Below are 21,342 nucleotides of genomic sequence, written 5' to 3'. Positions count from 1 at the left end.
AAAGCTTTGAAAATAAAGTAATTTAAATGTAAAGCTGTTACCCTCTGGGGTGCACACATGTGTTGGTTACATTTTATTACGATCTGATCATTAGATTTCTTGTGTAAAAGTGAAAGTTTGGCCTTATGGTGGCACGAGAACAAAGGCCAGAGAACCAAAAGTAATCATCCCTCTTGAACCATAAATATCTCGACCACATTCCAGTGCAACGTGGACGGCAAGTATTATGAAAGCAACACATTTAGAAGACTGTGCAGCCTTGGTGAAGGTATTCCCTCTGTCGAACCGTAGGGCCAAACACTGACAAAGAGTGTGACGGCTGGAGAAGTATGTGAGAGATTTGATCAGGAGAGAGTGGTTCTTTTCTAAAAGCACACTTTGGAAATCATTCACAGGAAAACGCACTCGCACAAACGCACTTAGGCGCCAGATCAAAGGAGGCTTGTATTTAGAATATCAACACACCAGAAACGGGCTTTCATCAATCATCATTTTTAGCCCTTTTCTGTGTGTGTGTGTGTGTGTGTGTGTGTGTGTGTGTGTGTGTGTGTGTGTGTGCGTGCTGTAAAAGCAGGAGGCTGCCAGCAGTGGTTATGAAAAAAAAAAGAAAGAACAAATTTAACCAACTCCAGATTGTAAAGCTCTGTTCAGCTTTTGAATGTGTGCGTGTGTCTGTGTGTAAATTCATTGGAAAACAGGCACATTATTTGATTACTCAAGCTGTCAGGTATATTCACATTAAAGCCTCCCCCTCTAACAGAGCTGCACATGTCTTTACTGTGACTCTATGAGCATTTGTACAACACATATCCTATCTTCTTCACATGGCTGTGCAGCATCTGACTGTAGAAGTTAGCTGCAGGTAGAATTACGCAACAGTGGCAGTAGCTTCTAGAGAGCGGCTTACTTTGCAGTGCTTGTCCTTCTCCAGCCGGCTGTCCGGCTCATTTTCGTGGCAGAATTAGCAAGCAAGCTAACTAGCCAGCCCTCCACTAATGGGCTAGCTAGTTTGCTAATTCGACGATACTTAAATGCTTCACTGGTTGGAGAAAGTGAGCAACACAAAGTTGTCACCGTTATCTGGCTGTAGCAGTGACAGGTTGAATATCCTGTCAACTCAAATGTGTTTGAGTTTGTAATGATACAACCAAGTTGGTAATGAAGCTCTGAATTTTTGTAATAGTCACTATAGCAACCTTACACATAAAAATGGCCGCCGCACTGACCATCCTGCTACGACGATTTAAATGGGAGGGGAATGTCTACTTCTACTCCTTTTTTATGTTATCTCTTTGGCTAAAATGAAGCAAATAAAACGTGTTTTGAACATTAAGACATGTAAGTAGAAACCCCAAATCTGAGTATGAACCTGGAAACGAGCGTGATATGTCACCTTTAAATAATGATCTAAAATAAGAGTGAATAAAGTCTAAAAGTGTGTGACTCACTTTAAAAAGAAGCTATCCACGACAATAGAGACAGAGATGGGGATCGGCATGCAACAAAAGCTTCTTGGATGATAGTTGGTCAGACAATTTTAATCTCAGTGTAAAAATGATTGTGATTTAACATGTCTGAACCTAAAATTCAGACCTGAAACGTTCTGAAACAGAGCAAACGGTAAGAAGGCCGATGGGCCTTAAAGGAGAGAAGGCCAGATTGAGCTGTGAGAGAGTGTGTGTGGTGCTGTGTGTGTTTTGACTGGGGCCTCCATACCACAGCTCTGTTTGTGTTGGACAACACTCTCATACTCTCTCTATTTTTCTTTCACTCTGTCTGTGCAGCTATTTTTCTCTTCCCCTCCTCCCTTTTCTCTGTTGGGAAGATGTTGAACGGGGCACAAAAAAAATCTCAAAAGAATTTCCTGCTGATCATTCCAAGTTTTAATAAGGGATCTCGAAATGTAATTCTACCTGTACCGTTTGTGCATTTTATGTCAACATATACATTTATAATCAAACACACAATGTAAGTTTGTCCATAGAATCAGTTGGAAACTGACCCGACCATATCAAGTGAGCTACTGGTGTTAAACCTTTTGTCTTAAAAGTGTCTTAAAGGTCATTCTCTCTCCTGACCACCAGGGGGCGACTCCTCTGGTTGTATAGAAGTCTATGCTTCATGTGTTAAAGCTGCATTCTCTCTCCTGACCACCAGGGGGCGACTCCTCTGGTTGTATAGAAGTCTATGCTTCATGTGTTAAAGCTGCATTCTCTCTCCTGACCACCAGGGGGCGACTCCTCTGGTTGTATAGAAGTCTATGCTTCATGTGTTAAAGCTGCATTCTTTCTCCTGACCACCAGGGGGCGACTCCTCTGGTTGTATAGAAGTCTATGCTTCATGTGTTAAAGCTGCATTCTCTCTCCTGACCACCAGGGGGCGACTCCTCTGGTTGTATAGAAGTCTATGCTTCATGTGTTAAAGCTGCATTCTCTCTCCTGACCACCAGGGGGCGACTCCTCTGGTTGTATAGAAGTCTATATAAATGACTCTACTTCTCTTGATTTATTCCCTCAGTAAACATTGTAAACATTAGTTTTTGGTCTCAATCTCTAGTTTCAAGTCTTCTTCAATACAGAATGATGTTCATTTAGTAAATTATGGTCATTTAGAGTCAAACAGACCATAAAGCAGAGGATGCTTTAGGGCGGGACTACTGTGATTGACAGACATACACGGCGCATCTACGTCAGTCCTCCGCATTCCAATCATGGTAACTTCCGTTCACTGGTTGCAAAAAGTCAAGGTGGCGACAGTCAAATGACTACAGATGACTACGTCCACTTCTTATATACAGACTGGATCCGGTTTGTCAGCGCCTTGCTTTGAGCTTTTTTTCTTTCTCTGCCTAACTCCACCCCCAAAACAAACAACAACACGAACCGGCGTGTGCATGGCAACTGTCGGAAAGCATCAACAAGAGGAATCAATGGTCCCAGAGGCACACAATGGAGTTGGACAACGAGGAGTTCTCGATTCCCAAACCCAAGAGAACATCATGTTCAGCTTTATATCGGCATTCTTCTTCTATAGCATGTCTGTTGCCAGGACAAAAGGAAAGCACGCACACACGCAGTTACTCTTCCCTTCTTTTACATTTTTGGAAGTCACGATTCTTGCGTTTCGAAGAAAAATTAAATGTGGACGATGAGTGAGTGCCAAGTCTTATTTCATCCTCATGTAGGGAGTGAAGTCTGCGAACCGAGTTCAGCTCAAGTAGTTTAGGTGTACCAAAAACCAAAAGTAAAGACAAGCCCGCTCTGCCAGAGCGTTGCTGCTCTCTGCAACTATATATCTGCTATATTTCCTCGCTCTGATTCTGGGGGAAGATATTTCATATCTGTCTGTTTCTGGCTGCAGGAAAGGGCTGAGGTCTGAGCCAACTCAACGGCCAGGCTCTGTTCCCATATCATGACACTCTCCTACCTAAACTGTTAATCCTGTAAGTTAATTTAATTTATGATGACAGGTATGAAAAGAGGTATTTGTCTCACCGCGCCGATCCGTCCAGGTTCGCTCTGTGGATGAAGCTGAGTTTGGCATCGGCCCAGTACAACTTCTGCTCCACCAGGTCTATGGTCAATCCGTTGGGCCAGTAGATGTCCACCACCACTATGACTTTCCTGTTCGGAGGCAGAAGGTAAACCACATGGCTGTCCAACCGCTGCTGCTGTGCATCTGGCTGCACTGGAGGACACTGTGCTCGAGGCTCATGTGGTTCTACAGTACCTGTTGCTGCCGTCCATCCCAGCCCGCTCGATCCTGGGCTCCTCTCCCCAGTCCGTCCAGTACATGTAGCTGGAGGGGGAGAAATGTGTCGAAGAAACAAACACCATTATAAAGCCCCGTTGCCATACTGTGTGGTAGCTTGGCTTGACTCGGTTGGATAAACACATTTCATTTCCTGTGATCTTCAGAATAAATCTAATTGTTTGTAGCTCGCTAGCTTCCTGCAGTATTATTAAACTTGTTTTATTGACAAATAGCCGCTAACAAAGCTCCGCTAATGTCGTCCCCACGTGGGTGCTAAACCAAAGCGTGTGTGTTTACCACGGTGGAGACCTCCAAGGTGACCATGTGTATATATGCGTGCCTTTTTCGTTCCCCTTAAAAACTCTTGACTCAAAATACCTGTAATCTGTTGGTACTTATTCACCAACTAACTTTACTAAGTATCGGCTAAGATTCGACATTGTATTACTGCGTCATCATTCATCAGCTCAGTTACGCTACACAGGAACAACGGCGAAAATCGTTAAAGAAACCCCGCAAAATAAACAGCGACGTGTTCTCAACGCCTCGGTATCGGATCGGTACTCGGTCATAGCCAACAAACAAGTTTGGGTATCGGTGCGGAGAAGAACAACCTCAGTCTAGTTTTTGTTGTGATCTTCATTCCTGTTGTTACGTGTTACTCAGCCACTACGAGCCGTTATGAAAGGACACTTTCTGGGGTCATAACATCTCATTTGTTTTCACTAACCGCAGCGGGTTTCACCGAGTGCTTCCTCTCCTCGGGGTTCAGTTACGGAGGGACCGACCGATGTGCCAACAACTCCGGACGCAGACACACCCTGCGGTTATCCTAATCTATATAAATGTAAGCCGTAGCATCGGACTGGCGTGGGATTCCGGCTGCTCCAGACTAGCGTTTACAGCATGATGGACCCGTAATGATTTGAGCAATGCGGTCCGCTCACTAAAAGAGAGCGTTTAATTGCAGCATAAGGAACGGGCTCAGAGCATTTAGTCATAACTGAGGAGGTCAGTGGACTCATTGAACCTCTTGGTTTAAACACAGGTGTTATAGTTCTGCAGAGGTCCTGTGTGGAGACGTCTGTACCCCACGTCATCAGGGTAACTGTAAACAATCGTAAATCTATCATCTGAAGAGCTCGGGCTTTGCTGAGCCAACAAGTTGCGTGTGAGAGAGAGAGAAGGGAGGTCAGCGTGAGGTCAAACACCATGTATCACTCTCTTTGCTCCCTGCACCTTTAACTCAAGTATGCTAGGCTACCGAGGATACTTAGGCATTGTTTACACCGTGCTGCAACTGCATTTAGATATTAGATATTTCAAGAAGGCAAAGTATTTAAAAAAGAAAACGTGTCATTTTGGCCTGTTACTCTTCTTCTAAAACAAAAAAGCAAATGATAGGAGTTGAGTTTACGTCTACACCAGAAGTGCCGCCTCTCGGGTTGCAGTTCATCATCACGTCTGCTTCATGTCATCACTTTAGCCTTTTAGACATTTTGCGTTAAATTGCCATATTTTGCGTCTTCATTATTTCAGTTATGGCCCAAAAACGTGTTTCGTGAGGTCACAGTGATCTTCGAGCAACAATATTCGAATATATTCAACCTTGCAAGCGGACGCTAGTTCCAAATTTAAAGAAGTTCATCCATGGAGTTTGTTCCCGAAGTATCACAAGAATGGGATGGACGTGAGGTCGCAGGGACCTTGACATTTGACCTTCTAGGAGGATGCTTGTGCCAGATTTGAAGACGTTTGCGACTGGTGCAGACAACCTTATCTTCCCGAGAGCAGAGGACGCCAATGAGTGTGTGGCTTTTGGGTTTTTACAGATATGCTTTTGCTTTTTAACAAACGTAATGGCCCACGCCCACTAACGCCTTCATGTTGAGAACTCTTACACTACATTCGTCATCATTGATCCAGAGCCCCAGTTCCACTATCAGAATAAAATAAATGAATGAATTCTTTTTTTAAATGCAGTGTTCCTTCCTGTTGAATCTGAATCTTGAGTCCATTGAATCCCTGACTGTACTGGTATCCTCTGCTGACACCGTAACTAACACAGGACATCTGATAGGAGTTCAGAATATATGACATATGTCACTGTTGAAACATTGTTTTTGTTGTGTACCTGACCACCCTTTTACAACGTTATTAGTAGGCTTGAAAGACACCATTAAGGTTGTGAGTACTGTGAAAAGCGTGTCTTTGCTACCTTTGAGCGGGGTTGAGGGCGATCGCCCTGGGCTGGTCCAGGTCCATCCAAAAAAGGACCTTCCTGGAGGTGCCGTCCAGGTTGGCCACTTCAATCCGATTGGTCTCCGAGTCTGTCCAGTAGAGCTTCCGGCCCAGCCAGTCGCAGGCCAGCCCGTCTGGACTGTCCAGCCCTGACACTACCACGGTCTGGCCCGTTCCCAGCGCCTCTTTAAGGGCTGCAACCACACAAAAAACATACACAAGTGTGAGAAGAAGAAGTCCCTTTAACACGGAGCTAACAGTGACTGTTTGGCTTTGTATAAACGGCGAGGGGCCTCACAGTTGGATGACTGATTCCAGTGCGTCTGTTTGATGGCCTCCTCGCTGACATCTGTCCAAAATATCAGGCCCTCGGAATACAGGAAGTCCACCGCCGCCGCGTCCTCCAGGTCACTGACGACGATGGCCGACTCGCCCCGCACGCCCTCGGCATCCACCAGTCGCACGTCGCGGCGGTTGGCGAACAGGAGGAGAGGTGAGCCTGGAAAGGAGAAGATTTGAAACGTTACAAACCTTTTTGTAAAGTTTGCTGGTGACTGAGAGGAATGACAGGAAAAGATAAGCTATTTGTTGTTGTAAATAACGAGCTCAGCGAGTTATGGGGAATTTGGGCCACTCTCTCCAGAAAGGTTTGATGCTTGTATTTATTAGGGAATTGGAGGACTTAATTTCTTTCCTTTATTTACCTTGAGGGCAAAGGGGTGGGAATGTTCTAATCTCTTAATATATATCCGAGCTCGAGTGTCGAACTATGTTTGGACGTGTTTTGACAGACGGCTCAGAAGCTCATTGCGCCCGTCTCTTTCGGGGGTCGCCATCCTGCGACTTCCCCCGAGTCTGCATTACACAAACAAACGTGGCCGACAACATTTTGCAAGCGTGCAAGACGGAACCCTTCTGATCCACTCAGCCACCTGTTGAGGCGTTAGCTGTCAAAAGTGATCCACCTCGCTTCGTTCTCGGTAAATAAACACGACATTACAATTCAGTCTTTGTTGTTATTAACTGATAATAACAATTTCTACAGGGACAAGTAAAAAAACATGTAAGGCGAGCAGATTTAACGGAATGAATCCCGATCAAATATGATGACGTCATCACTTTGGTCTTGGAAACTTCTGTCAGTTGTGAGTCTCACACTTTTAAAAACACACTACTGTGGCATCTCTTTATTAATAATTCCCACCAAAGAATCAGAACGTTAAGAATCAGTCTTAAACCTTGGAGAACAACACATATGCTCAGGTCAACATTACAAGGGTATCCAGATTACTACCTGTACGCCGCCACAGTGCCACAGGTCAAAGTCAAGTTCACAACAACATACCAAAATACCAAACAAGCTGTGGCTGACAAATCAAATCAAAAACACGCAGGAATGCTACTCATTGGAACAAAGTGTCAACAACACAAACATTACTGCCATCTGGCAACAATCCATCAACAAGAGAGGAAGACAAAGATATTTTGAATGCGCAAAAACAAGTTTTACATTTAACGTTTGTTAAACACTAGCCGATAGAAAAAAGAAACAAAAGTCGGACGCCATATATAACATGCGTGTAAAGTGTGTGTGTGTCAGTGACTCGGGACGTTGACATCCCACTGTCGGAGGCAGTGGCTGTCACAGCAGCTGCCGCAGTGCCTCTGGGGAAGCTTGTGGTCTGGGCCTGGCAGGGCGGCGGAGCTGCTACGCTGCGGTTTGGCACCGCATGCCTCCTGTAATCCCACGGCATTAAGACACGCCGCCACCGTCGGTGCGGACGCTGTCCCAAAACGGCAACTCGGTGTCCTTAAAACAGGCACAGCGCGGAGTCATTCCTCGCTAATTGACCAAACTACGAGGTTGAGAGTAGTTTCTGATCTCCATCTGTTTATTATACGGTTTCATAGTTTGTTTCTATCACACGTTGGTGGTTATATGATAAGACCGAGTAGATACTGAGAGAGAGCCTGGACTCGAAAGCCTTTGTGTCCAGTAAACCATGCAAAGTCACGTTAAAAGCGTGTAGACTCACTGAGATAAAGAACAAATCTCTTTGAGCTGAAAAAGGTTCTGGAACATAAAGAATGAAAAAAATTAAAATTGCTATCAGGAACAAAACTCTCAAGACATCTAACTCAAACCATAGTACTGCAGACCTTCCAGACAGCACATATACTGGCATGTCAGTTTGTTTGAGTTGTTTTAGTGTTAGCTGCCCGGATACGTATATTTTCCGCGCGCTGTTAGCAACATGTGCTGAGGTCATTAGCACAACGAACGGACTGGCGCTCAGTCACGCCTCTCTCAACGAACGGAAAATGTCGCAGGCTGTGCTTGTGATCAAAGTTTTGAACCAGACGTGCCTCTCTGCTTAAAAGCACTGAAAATATGTCGGAGGGTCTTTGATTTCGGACACTTCAGAAACAGGGGTCTTTACAAATAATATCTACATCTGAGTAAATATTTAGCAGCCAAATCAAATAGTTTACAGGATATTCAACCGTTGTTTCTCCATGATGCATTAAAATACTTGGAATCAATAAAGTAGTCCATGACGAGTAATCGGTGGGCGTTGAGAGCGCTGCAATTCTTAGATGTTTGCGTTTCGGTTGGACACTTAATGGCGTCACCTTGTCTTCGAGGACGTTGTGGTGGAATTCCCAATTCCCATTCTTTTCTACAGAGGAAACAGAGTAATTGAGACTAAGACACGTCAAACTAATCCGATAAATCATTGTTTCAAATGTCCCCCATCCAACAGGAAGTAATGATCTGGTGTGCACCGGAACCGTGGAAGTGTGCTTCCTTCTACCAAGCCAACACGAGCGCGTTAGCTTAGCCTGCAGCTGTGAAACGCTGAACGACATCGTCGAAACAGACAGAACAGTCCACAGGAAGACACACACAAGTAAACAAATAGGAGTGAGCTGGCCAGCCCACACACTGGGGGGTGGGGCTCTTCAGATCCCCTCTGGCCTAACAGTGAGGGGACAAGATCCAGACTTTAGGCTCCGCCTTGTTTACACAGGCAGAAAAGGACCTTTTTTAAGTGATGCCCCTTGATGTTATTAACATTTCCATAACACTTCCAACCGGGCACAAGTCTAGTGATGTCATGATACTGGAAAGTGAAAGGGAAATGTTGCACGATTTTGATGATTCTATTATAATATCTATTTTATATTGCTGTGAAAACATTTCCTTCAATTAACTGGAGTTTTTTCACGTTTATCGGCAAAAACTGAATTTACAAGATTACATTTGAACACATCGTGATAACGTTAAAGTTCACCTTTGCTACTCATGTGTACTGAATAGAGCAATATAATGTAAATCAATATAATGTAAATCAATATAATGTAAATCAATGGCAACTCCCAGTAGCTGTTAGCTCCTCAGGATTGTGCTGCTAACGACTAGCTTTCGTCTTGATGATTTTAACAGCACAATATTAATTAAGAAAATTGAAAAAATGTAAACGTAAAATCTCAACCAAACGCAGGCAAAGCATATGTCACAATAACAAAAGACATTAGCCACTTGGCTAACTCTCCAACAATTCCTGCTCAACACTCATTATTAACAGAGTAATAATTCATATAAATGATCACTCGATCCCACACTGAAACACAAGATCAACTGTGAAATGCTACAAATGTGTTCAATTCATCACTGCACCTGGGATTGTATGGATGGATGTTGGTGTGTGTGTGTGTGTGAGCGTGCTGCGTGTGTGTGTGTGAGCGTGTGTGTGTGAGCGTGAGCGTGTGAGCGTGTGTGTGTGTGTGTGTGTGAGCGTGTGTGTGAGTGTATGTGTGTGTGTGTGTGTGTGTGTGTGTGTGTGCGCACATGAGTGCGACACAACACAAAAGACCCAAAAACTACATTTGAGTTTGTCAATGGGATTAGCAATTGAAGTACGATGGTGTGTGCGTGTGTGTGTGTGCGCGTGTGTGTGTGTGTGTGGGAGGGTGTGTGTGTGTGTGTGTGTGTGTGCGTGTGTGTGTGTGTGTGGGAGGGTGTGTGTGTGTGTGTGTGTGTGTGCGTGCGTGTGTGTGTGTGTGTGTGCGTGCGTGTGTGTGTGGCAGGGTGTATGTGTGTGTGTGTGTGTGAGGGGGTGTTTGGGGGGCAGGAGGTCATACTGAGGTGGCAGCGTGAAACGAAAGAAGGGTCCCAAAAGAAGTTTCTAAAGCGTAAGCAATGCACTGCTGCACCCCTTTCTGGATGTGCACACACACACACACACACACACACACACACACACATACACCCTCACACACACACACACACACACACACTGCTCAGCTCTCCTGCTTTGTTCTGCTTGGAGAGAGAGAGCAGGCTCCCTCGCTTTACATCTTATCGGAGCCCATCTTAACAGAACCCTGTGTGTGTGTGTGTGTGTGTGTGTGTAGGGTCGCAAGGAAGGAAGAGATTTTCTTCACACCTCCCCAGTTGGGGCGAGAAAAATGTGAGCTTATTTATGCAGCCCGTATGTGTGTGTGTGTGTGTGTGTTTACATTTGTGCATGCGTGGGGACCCTGGAGAAATCAAGGTAGATCGCCACAGACTCCTTCTCTCCCTCCACCTCTGCTTCCTGACCCATTTCTCCCTCTCTCCTCCTTTCCTCCTCTCTTTGTCTCGCCTGTCTCCTCCCCACTTCTCCTCGACATTCCCTCTCCTCTCTATCTCTGTATCTCTCCTCTGTCAGGCTTGTGTGGAACCCAAACAATGATGAACCTCCTCATTCGTTGCCATCTGTAGGGCTGAGCATCAAACCTCAGGACCCTGTCGGTTCTGACCAACCAGATGTTTCCTAACTGAACTCCTGACTGTATTTTATAAAAGGACAAGTATCACCTATTCGTGGTCGAACAGTAACAGATGTTGAGCGTAAAATAATTAACTTTGTTTGTTCCATTCCAAGAAAAGCAAGTCATTCCTTCACTTTCAAAGCGTCGGGGTGAAAAGCCTTAGGAGCTCTCAGTCGACCTCCGTCAGGTCTTGCCCTGTTTTGTTGGGTGTCGAGCGTTCCTCGTCCAGACAAAAGACTCGGTCTGAATGCAGGGCTCACATAGAGCAGGCTAATGGAGAGCAGTGTGGAAATCACCTATTGGTTGGTCTCAGTGGTGCAAAGAGAAAATACCCAGGTTGGCAAAGAAAAGGGTTTTTTCTTTTTCAAGTGGCCCACCCAAATAGACCAGGCCCCACCCCCCACACAAGAATTATGAATGTTCCCGTTCACACGTCAGGAGAGAGGCTTGTGTTTAGACATTTAATGTATGAGAACTCTGTTGAATACAAATAATAATAATAATAATAATAATAATAATAATAATAATAATAATAATAATAATAATACTGGGGGGGCAAATGTCAAATGTTTCCGCTATGTCCTCTTGACGGATTTTGTGGAATTCATGATTGTGTGTGTGTGTGCGTGCGTGCATGCGTGTGTGTGTGTGTGTACAATAAGCCCTAATCATAGTAACGCCATCATAACTTGCAGGACTAATGGTTAGCTGCAGTCCTACGCCAGAAGAACCCGTTGGTCTCTATTGTTTTGTTCTTCATCATCTTCTATTACAGCTCTGAGCTCGTCAAAATAGTAAAAACTGAAGCAGCGTCAGCGAGCATGTGCAGCGAGGTCGGCATGACGCAAGGAGCTTGTGGACGCATCGCAAAACCGCTTTTTCAGAACAAGCCAACCAAAGAATCACGCGGCTGAAAGTGGCGGCTACGGCGTCCACCATCCTGTCTCGTCCACCTGAACCGGGGCGACCCACTTTCACGCCGGGGAAAGGTGGATTTAAACTTTGACTGAAAAAAGTGTAGAAGATTAACGTGTTTGGAATAAATGGCAGCCAAAGGTGATTCTACTTCCATCTAAGGTGGGATCTGGTAAGTGTTACGATCGTCAGAGTGTTGCATCGCATCAGAGTCCAACTTAGGGCTTAAATTATAATAAAATGTTTCAATAGTGTTGCCAATAAAAATACAAAAGTTTCATCTCAAATCATGATCGACGCTTCTTTTTTTCCATACCTTTGTTTGGAAGGAATGCAGAGCTGCTCATCGCGTTGGTGTTAGTGCCTAAATAATATATAGTATGCATGGCTGTCAAAATAAACCTGTACTCCTCCACACTCGGAGAGGGAAACATGTCAAAAGTAATATGAAAACGAACAGAATATTGATATTTACCCCAGATTACAATCAAAGTTAAGAACATTCCAGTTTTGTGACAAAGCTGTCGTTTACAGGGCTCTAAACGCACCACCGGAACCACTTATCAATATATAAATTATTATTATCAGTCCCTCAACCATTTACCAAGTGATCCAACAGCCCGTCATCACGCACACACACACAGCTGTGATGTTCGCCCTGCAGTGTGTTTGACACCGCGTTGGCGTTTCTGGCCGGCGGGTGTGAAGTGTGTGTACACGTGGTCACCGTGGTGCCAAATCGTGGGACGTCGTTCTTATTTGTTTAGGGCAAACGAGAGCGAGAGCATTTTTTCTTCTGCACTCACTGTTTAGGTCAGTCGTGTTTTTCATCGTCAATGAGCATATTAATAGTCACGATCCTTATGAGCAAAACAAAAAGAGCCACTCTGCTTGGCTGCCTGTTGTTATGGCAATATGAGGAATGTGTGTGCAGGAGCTGTGTATTGGCAAAAGTTACTGTTAAATCTAAATTTGAGGAAGACTGTGCATAACAGTGAGGACAGTGGGAGGTCTGTTTGTGTTCATCAGTCTCTGTAACATCCAGACGCTGCACTTGTTTGTGTGCAACCGGAGAAGAGGAAAAACATCGGCCAGAAATAAAGAAAATAATTTTAAATATAATCAGTATCACAAAACATATTATCACGATACTCAAGAGACACAATATTTTCTTACACCACTAATATTCTGTCCATACGCTGTTCATAGCTTCTTTTTTTGCACTTCTGGTTCCCTTAAATATATAAGGATAAGATGGATAAAATAATAATTCAGTAAATTCCCAATCATTAGTTATTATCAAAAAGTTGGTGTTGACCGTGAGGTTTATCTCGCGAACAAAACGTGTCAGTATCATAAACGTTTGTTTACCACAAAGAATTATTTTCAACAAAAAAACTAAATCCAATGGAGGAATCCCATTGGCTTTTTGTTGAGGGAACCAGCGTGACGCTAACTTCCTGGTTAGCGCTTGTTATTGTAAATAGTGCATTACATTGGTTATCATGATGCTTTTGTAAATCAGTTCTTTTGGTGTTGGACTCTTGAACCTCGTAGAGTTTGAATGTCTAGTGACGTAGTTTGACTGGAGTCAAATGTAGGCAAAGCTTACTTTGAATTTGTTGTTTTTTTGCCCGTTATTGGTTGTGGTGCTGTCGTAGGCATAGGAATACATAATGAATGCATTCTGTCAGACTTGATGCTCACACTACAGAGAGGTGAAATGATCTGAAACAGCCTTACAATTCAAACAATAATCTTGATTAAAACTGCGTGAAATGAACAATAACCACAAGGAAATATGTGAATAAACAACAGGTGAAAGGAGCAAACATTCAGTGCCAACTTGTGTTACTACTTTTTGTTATTACTAACATTTAAACAGTCCGAAATGTTATCTCTCGAGAATTGCACCTGAAACTAAGTCTGATTTGAGTTCTGACCTTTGTTTAACAACCGTGTTGAGCTGGTTCAGACAGGGTCACAATCAGGAGGCAGCCTTAAAACTGCACCTGGGGGAGGGGAGGTCAAAGTGACATTTCAGGCCAGAACCCGAAGTGAGAGCAGAACGTTCTGTCACCGACGTGAGGTTCAACCCACTGAAACCCACCCTGTGGTTGTGAACTAGTGATGGGCACCACTGTGATCAGAGACATCAGATGTATGAAGACTAGGTCAATATATATACATATATATATATATATATGTGAACTATCAGAGCACCTAACATCATAGTCGTAGTTGTAAGCTGCAGACAGACATATGCATCCATACCAGAGGGAGCTAGGCTCCGCCTCTGACTGGCCACTTACAGATAAAATAGTAAAACCACAAATCAGCCACTGGAGAAACTAGGGCTTATAAAAGACCTCGACCCGGAGTGGAACAAAACCACAACCGTATGTTAGCGTGTCGGGCAGCGTTTTGCTTCCGCAGAAAGAAATTAAAATAAGACATTCCGGCTCCCCCCCCCCCCCCACACACACACACACACACACTCACTATCAAAGCAAGAAAGTCTGGCGTGACACCCGACACCGAGCAGGAATGGCTCGCGCTGCCGAGGCCGGAGAAAAATAGCCCCGGCTCGGCTTCAACTTCTGCGCCTCACGTTTAAAACCCGTCCACCGCACCCGGCTGGAAACAAAGCGCGAGCGGCTGGTTCGGGCGCACCGGCGGGCGGGTACCCGCGGGTACCCGCCCGAACCCGCCGCAACAACCCAAAAGTTTGTCGACTTTCCGTTGCCACTGCGGTGTTGTTGTCCCCGTGGGACTCAACTTCCAGAACAAGGACTCACAGCTCGGCGGGGAACGAGGCGCACGGGTACAACCGGGGCGCAGCGTGTGGACGACGGGGCTCTCCACGCCGCTCTCCGCCGCTCCCAGAGGATCCATGTTGTGAACAAAAAGAACAAGTCAACGTACCGTCAACCGCCGACAGCAGGCAGCTCCACAGCAGCAGCAGCCGAGCGCCCATTTCAGGTCCTCTGCGCGTTAAATCCATAACTCGCGCTCCATGTTTTGGGGGTTATTTACTCCTTAATTAAGTTGTAAAGACGTCCGCTTTTCCGCGTGTATGAGCGCACGCACGGGCCAGTATTCCGACGATCCACTAAATGTGTGTGCACGCTCCTCTGTGCGTCCCTCTGTCGACTACACTTCTTTTTTTTCTTCCCCCAGTTAAGGCGCTCGCGCTACTTGCTTTATACTTTGGACTGTCGAGCTCGCGCACGGATAGAAAGGGCAGGCGGACGTGGTGTGACGTCATCCGACACGAGGCAGCAAGGATTTTTTGTATTCACTAATTTGACTTTTGTGTTATTGTTATAACCGTGTATTTGACGTGAACGCGCAGCCTGCTCTTTTCGAGAGCATGTTGAATGAGACTTGTTTATTTTGTCATTTTTTTGTATTGCAAGGAAAACGAATGTTTAAATATGCAAATGATACATTATCTGATTAAATATACACTAATTTTGATATATTAGAAGAGAAATGTGAACATTGGATAAAGCCAAGGTTTCATTGTGTTAACATATTAGAGATTTTTAACAGGAGTTACATTTTGCCAGTTGATTAGTTACATTAAGGCAATTTATATAATGTGTGTGATCCGTAATGTTATGTTTAAATATGCAAATGAGGCATTATCCTATGATAACCTTTGGTGAATTTAGCAGAAATCTACAGGCGTAAAAGAAACAGCTGAATGTGTATTTTGGATAGTCTGAAAGATAATGTGTTATGAAAGCAAAATAGACCCAAAATCTCAAAAATGACCAGTGCATGAAAAACGATGTTTTGGCCTAGTGTGTCCCCTAAAAACAGAAATGTATTCCTTGTCCATGTTATTCTGAAACAAGATTTCCAGTAATAAGTTACGCCCCCTTGACAAATAAACCTTTAAACAACTTAGCGTGCAACAAAGGAAATAACCAGTTAATATAGTGTGTATAGTGTGGACACTGAATAAATCAGAGGTTTTCAACAAAAAAGAAAAGAACAAAATCTAGAAAACAACTCCTTATAATGAAATTGTTAATTGTGCCTGTCATAACTTTAATTGAACACAATCTGAAAACATGTAGTATAAGCGTAACCAGCTTCCCTCTCTAGTCCCTCACCAGACCAAGAGCTAAATTGCACTTTGCTGCATAGGTGACAAAAGTAAAAGTATATATCTAACCAGACAAAGATTTATAAATATTGTGTATTAATACGTCTAAGAAAAGAAAAGAAAGTTTTACTCACACGGTTGGCAATCATTTGATATACATGATGAGTAGGTCATTATTACTGGCGACAGAACATAGAGAATAATGCAAATAAAAAGAAAAGAAGATTACGGAGTTAAAGGGAATTCTAAATCCTTGACTTAGTCCTTAATGAATAGTTATAACAAGACCAACTTACCGTACATACATAATTTAATTAATTGTGCATTTGTGGATTAATTTAACTAAACGATAGGAGCATCAAGGCAACCAACAACTGCATTATTCATTATTCAATATAGTTTATTATACTTATTGCAAGTGTTGAACGATTGTATTTTATTCCCAGCTATTAAAACAATTATCCTTAAAGAGTAAGAGAATAACATTCAATAATGTGTCATTAACCGTCAACATATTTAACATACAAAGACTAAACTACCGTAAGAAAACAACCATCAGAGCAACATGTTGGACCTTTTTCAGCACAGACGAAAGCTTACTTGCAGATACTCTATAAATACATCATTGTCTGATAGTTTAAAGTGCTGCACAGATTAGTTTATGGCTCTCTGTGACATATGTCAGTTCCAAGAAGCCCGTTAAACAAAAACTGTTTTGCTTTCTGCCCAAGAATTAAAAAAGCCATTGGAGCAAAATATTCAGCATCTTCTCCAATATATTAACTAAAGAAAGTTTCCAAACGCAATGTGCTGGGAATATCAGAGGCATTTAGACGGGTTAAGCTAAACAATGACTTGGTTCTCAAAATAATGTCTTATTATCTAAAAAAAATGACTAAGTATCTCAAAATAACATTGTATTATCTCAAAATAATGTCTTATTATCTCAAAATAATGTCTTATTATCTCAAAAAAATGACTAAGTATCTCAAAATAATGTCTTATTATCTCAAAATAATGTCTTATTATCTCAAAAAAATGACTAAGTATCTCAAAATAACATCTTATTATCTCAAAATAATGTCTTATTATCTCAAAATAATGTCTTATCTCAAAATAATCTCTAATTATTTTAAAACAATGACTTTGTATCTCTAAATAACATCTTATTATCTCAAAATAATGTCTTATCTCAAAATAATCTCTTCTTATTTTAAAACAATGACTTTGTATCTCTAAATAATGTTATTATGTCAAAATAATGTCTTATCTCAAGATAATGACTTAGTATCTCAAAATAATGACTAAGTATCTCAAAATAATGACTTAGTATCTCAAAATAATCTCTTCTTATTTTAAAACAATGACTTTGTATCTCAAAATAATGACTTAGTATCTCAAGATAATGAATGACTTAGTATCTCAAAATAATGTCCTCTTATTTTAAAACAATGCCAATGGGCTTCTATACACTTGCTTCTGTTGCTTTGGTTCAAGTCCATTTCCACAAATCTGATGAAAGCGTGTCATTATTTTTGAGATAGTTTCTCATTATAACGTCTTACAGTATCTTTTTATCAGCGTGACAGAAACAGGCTTCATAGTACAGCTGCTGTCCTTCTGTAAAGCCGGTTCTTTAGACACTGCGGCGCTGATCATTGCGCCTCACAGACGGTTGTACAGTAAATAATTCACTGACACTTTTCTTATTCCGTCAGCCTTCACAAAGGTTCAGTCAGGGATACAAAGTCTGACACCAGAGCTCCCTCTGGCCAACCATCAGGTTGAGTGGAAACAGCCTGCACATAATGCACGGCGTTTCACTTTTTTGGACACATTGCTTGGAGTAAATTCAGATGTTCGAGCATATGCCAAACCCAGTGCAATATCAATCTGTTCGATAAAGGCAGAGGAAAGATCAAGGCTTTGAATATCCAGCTTGTGTTTATTTGAACCACCTGTGGATATTGGAGGGCTCTCTTGTTTTCTACGTGTTGAGTTTTAATTTTCAATTCAATTCAGTTTATTTTGTACAGCCCAATATCACAAATTTCAAATTAGCCTCAGAGGGCTTTACAATCTGTACACATACGACATCCCTGACCTTTGACCTCACATCGAATCAGGAAAAACTCCCCAAAAATAACCTTTGACAGGGAAAAAAGGGAAGAAACCTTCAGGAGAGCAACAGAGGAGGATCCCTCTCCCCGGATGGACAGATGAATAGATGTCATGTGTACAGAATGAACAGAGTTACATAAACACATTACATGAATATGACAATGTATGAATGGAACTCCAATCCATGAAACAGAAGGAGGTAGAGAGGAGGGGGCGGGGCATCAGCAGGGCCAATGGGAGGCCGGCTCACCAGCATCAGACACCTCCAGGTCCAATGGACCCTATGAGACGTGAAGTCACAACGACTCCGGGGAGGAAGCAGAGTTAATAAGGTGCAATGGAGAGATGTCAATTCATCCATAAGGAGAGAGAGAAGAGGAGAGAGGTGCTCAGTGTATCCTAAAACATCCCCCAGCATCCTATAAGCCTATAGCAGCATATCAAGGGGCTGGACCAGGGCAAACCTGATTCAGCCCTAACTATAAGCACTATTAAAGAGGAAAGTCTTAAGTCTATTCTTGAATGAGGTGACTGTGTCTGCCTCCCGGACTGAAAGTGGAAGCTGGTTCCATAAAAGAGGAGCTTGATAACTGAAGGCTCTGGCTCCCATCCTACTTTTTAGGACTCTAGGAACCACAAGTAGCCCCGCATTTAGTGAGCAGCTCTCTAGTGGGGCAATATGGTACTACAAGCTCCTTAAGATATGATGGTGCATCACCAATCAAGGCTTTGTAGGTGAGGAGAATAATTTTAAATGTGATTCTTGATTTTACAGGGAGCCAGTGCAGAGCAGCTAATACAGGAGTAATGTGATCTCTTTTCTTAGTTTTTGTGAGTACATGAGCTGCAGCATTCTGGATCAACTGGAGGGATTTAAGAGACTTATTAGAGCAGCCTGATAATAAGGAGTTGCAGTAATCTAGTCTGGAAGTAACAAACGCGTGAACCAGCTTTTCTGCATCTTTTTGAGACAAGATGTGCATGATTTTTGAAATATTACGTAGATGAAAAAATGCAATCCTTGAGATTTGCTTAACGTGGGAGTTAAAGGACAAGTCTCGGTCAAAGATAACTAGAGATTCTTTACAGTGGTGTTGGATGCCAGGGCAATGCCATCTACAGAAACCACATCACCAGATAATTGATCTCTGAGGTGTTCAGGGCCCAGTAAAATAACTTCAGTTTTGTCTGAGTTTAACATCAGGAAGTTGCAGGTCATCCATGTTTTTATGTCTTTAAGACATTCTTGAATTTTAGCGAGCTGGTTGGTCTCCTCTGGTTTGATCGATAGATATAATTGAGTATTGTCTGCATAGCAATGAAAGTTTATGGAGTGTTTCTTAATAATATTGCCCAAAGGAAGCATATATAAGGTAAATAAAATTAACAGGCAATTTAACAGGCAACATGTATAATATTACAACAATAAAGTAATTTCCACAATTACATTATAATTTTCAATGTCTGTGTTATTTGGGGAACATTTAAAGGTACAGTGTGTAATATTGAGGGGGATTCATTAACACAAATAGAATATAATGTTTATAACTAACATCTGCCTCTTGGGACTACAGATGAAAAATAGCCTCTTGGCTAACTCTGGCACATTTACAGAAATGTTTATATTAATGTGCACTGTCCCTTATCAAATAAACAAATATTTTTTAAACTATGTTTTCGTTAGTGTATAATAACCTGAAACCAAGAATCCTTGTGTTTCCGTTCATATCTACAGAGGGAGCTGGTCTTCTTATTTGAGTCCGCCATGTTCCACCGCCACGTTCCTACAGTAGCACAGAACAGACAAACCAATGGCTCTGGAGAACCTTTTTAAGTGTTTACATTACCTGAAGGCCTCCGTAGTTTTCCGACACACTTGGATAGGGAGGAGTTGGCGGAGGGTTATTTAATTTGTTGCAATCTGCAACCTCACCACTAGATGCCACTAAATCCTACACTCGAAAATGAACATTCTGGCATCCAGTATTTATCTTTATTTAGTATTTATTTATTTTCCAGTACATATGGGTCTTCGACCACCATATTCAAATGAAAATGAAAAAACAGGATAACATTCAATTTGCACAATTTTACCCAGCTGGACAGCGAATAGTTAATTTAATTTAGAAAATTAAAATGTAGTATAAACAATGTACCTAGATTTTCTTTAAAGCAGATGTTACTGCTCCAGTTTACAATTATGTTTCAGATAAAGTGTTGTTCTAACTTTGGGTCCTTTTTTGTTCTACTTTTGTCCCTCTCCTGTTTCAACATGGACAAAACCAGCTCCATGAAGAAATGGTTTTCCCAGTTAGCTGTAGAAGAACCTAACCGACCGGGACAAAGCTCAGACCTCAACCCCCGCCAACATCTTTGGGATGAAGTGGACCTCGAGCCAGACCGGCATCAGTGTTGGGCCTCACCAATGCTCTTGTGTCTGAATAGAGTCGATCCCAGCAGCCATTGTCAACATCATGGTGGAAGTCCTGAAACCAGAAGAGTGGAGGCTGTTTCTGCTGTCCACATACTTTAGTGTATATTCAGAACGTGTGTGTGTGTGTGTGTGTGTGTGTGTGTGGAGTACCATGAAGAATGGACACTGAGCCACTTGCCATTTGGGCCTGCAATGTCCTCCACTGCAGTACATAACAATAGATCTTCCAAAACATATTCCAATACACAATTCATCAGCAGAACATCCTGAATAATGAGGATGAATAATCTGGTCAATGTTCTACACTGGCCGTTGGAGAGGCTTTATGACAACGTAACTGCGCGCACACACACACACACACACACACACCATTGTTCGCACACTGATGGAAACCGAGATGAAACGTCCCAGAGCTCTTCACACTCACCTGAAGCCAAGCCAACCCTGGCATTTCTCCTCTCCTTTCTGGAAGCCTTGTTCCTCGGCTCCAACTGGCCTCCACTCCAAAGGCTCTGTAAACTCAAAGCACATGTTCTCCTGCTCTGCCTCTCCACGTGAGACAGGCAGGCAGTCATTCTACACCATAGAATATGCAGCACAGACCAGGTATTAGGCTTTCTGGCTCCATGCGGCCGCAGAAGCATTTCATTGTGCGTTTCATTGTCGGGAGCATTCCGATTCTTGAGAAGTAACAATGAGTACACGGTGGTCACAATACTATTGAGACCTTTTATATTTGACTGAAGTAGTATTATCAACAGCTAACAAAAGTCAAATGTACATATCATGAAGAGATGGCTCCTAACAGAGTATTATTATTGATACATTAAAGCATGGATGGATTATGGGCCTACTGAGCAAAGGCCCAGGGCATTCACCTACAAACTGTCACTCAAAGAGACACGTACCAGCAAGGATGAGACCCAAAATGAGCACAAAGAGA

The 21,342-nt window shown here is 42.8% G+C and overlaps 1 protein-coding gene across 1 annotated transcript in view; it reads right to left on the bottom strand.

The window, feature by feature from the left end:
* The window catches only part of lrp5 (low density lipoprotein receptor-related protein 5), a 49,172-nt gene extending 34,441 nt beyond the window's left edge, over positions 1-14,731 (bottom strand). Inside the window, exons 1-5 of the mRNA XM_034534912.1 lie at positions 14,653-14,731; positions 6,293-6,493; positions 5,972-6,188; positions 3,730-3,798; positions 3,495-3,623 (exon numbers count right to left, since the gene is read on the bottom strand). Of these exons, the coding sequence (XP_034390803.1) occupies positions 3,495-3,623; positions 3,730-3,798; positions 5,972-6,188; positions 6,293-6,493; positions 14,653-14,731 (695 nt within the window). The remainder of the gene's footprint in view (positions 1-3,494; positions 3,624-3,729; positions 3,799-5,971; positions 6,189-6,292; positions 6,494-14,652) is intronic.
* Positions 14,732-21,342: the final 6,611 nt, after the last annotated feature.

Source organism: Cyclopterus lumpus, chromosome 6, assembly GCF_009769545.1.
Source record: "Cyclopterus lumpus isolate fCycLum1 chromosome 6, fCycLum1.pri, whole genome shotgun sequence".
Taxonomy (NCBI): domain Eukaryota; kingdom Metazoa; phylum Chordata; class Actinopteri; order Perciformes; family Cyclopteridae; genus Cyclopterus; species Cyclopterus lumpus.
This window is presented reverse-complemented; position numbering and strand designations above follow the sequence as displayed.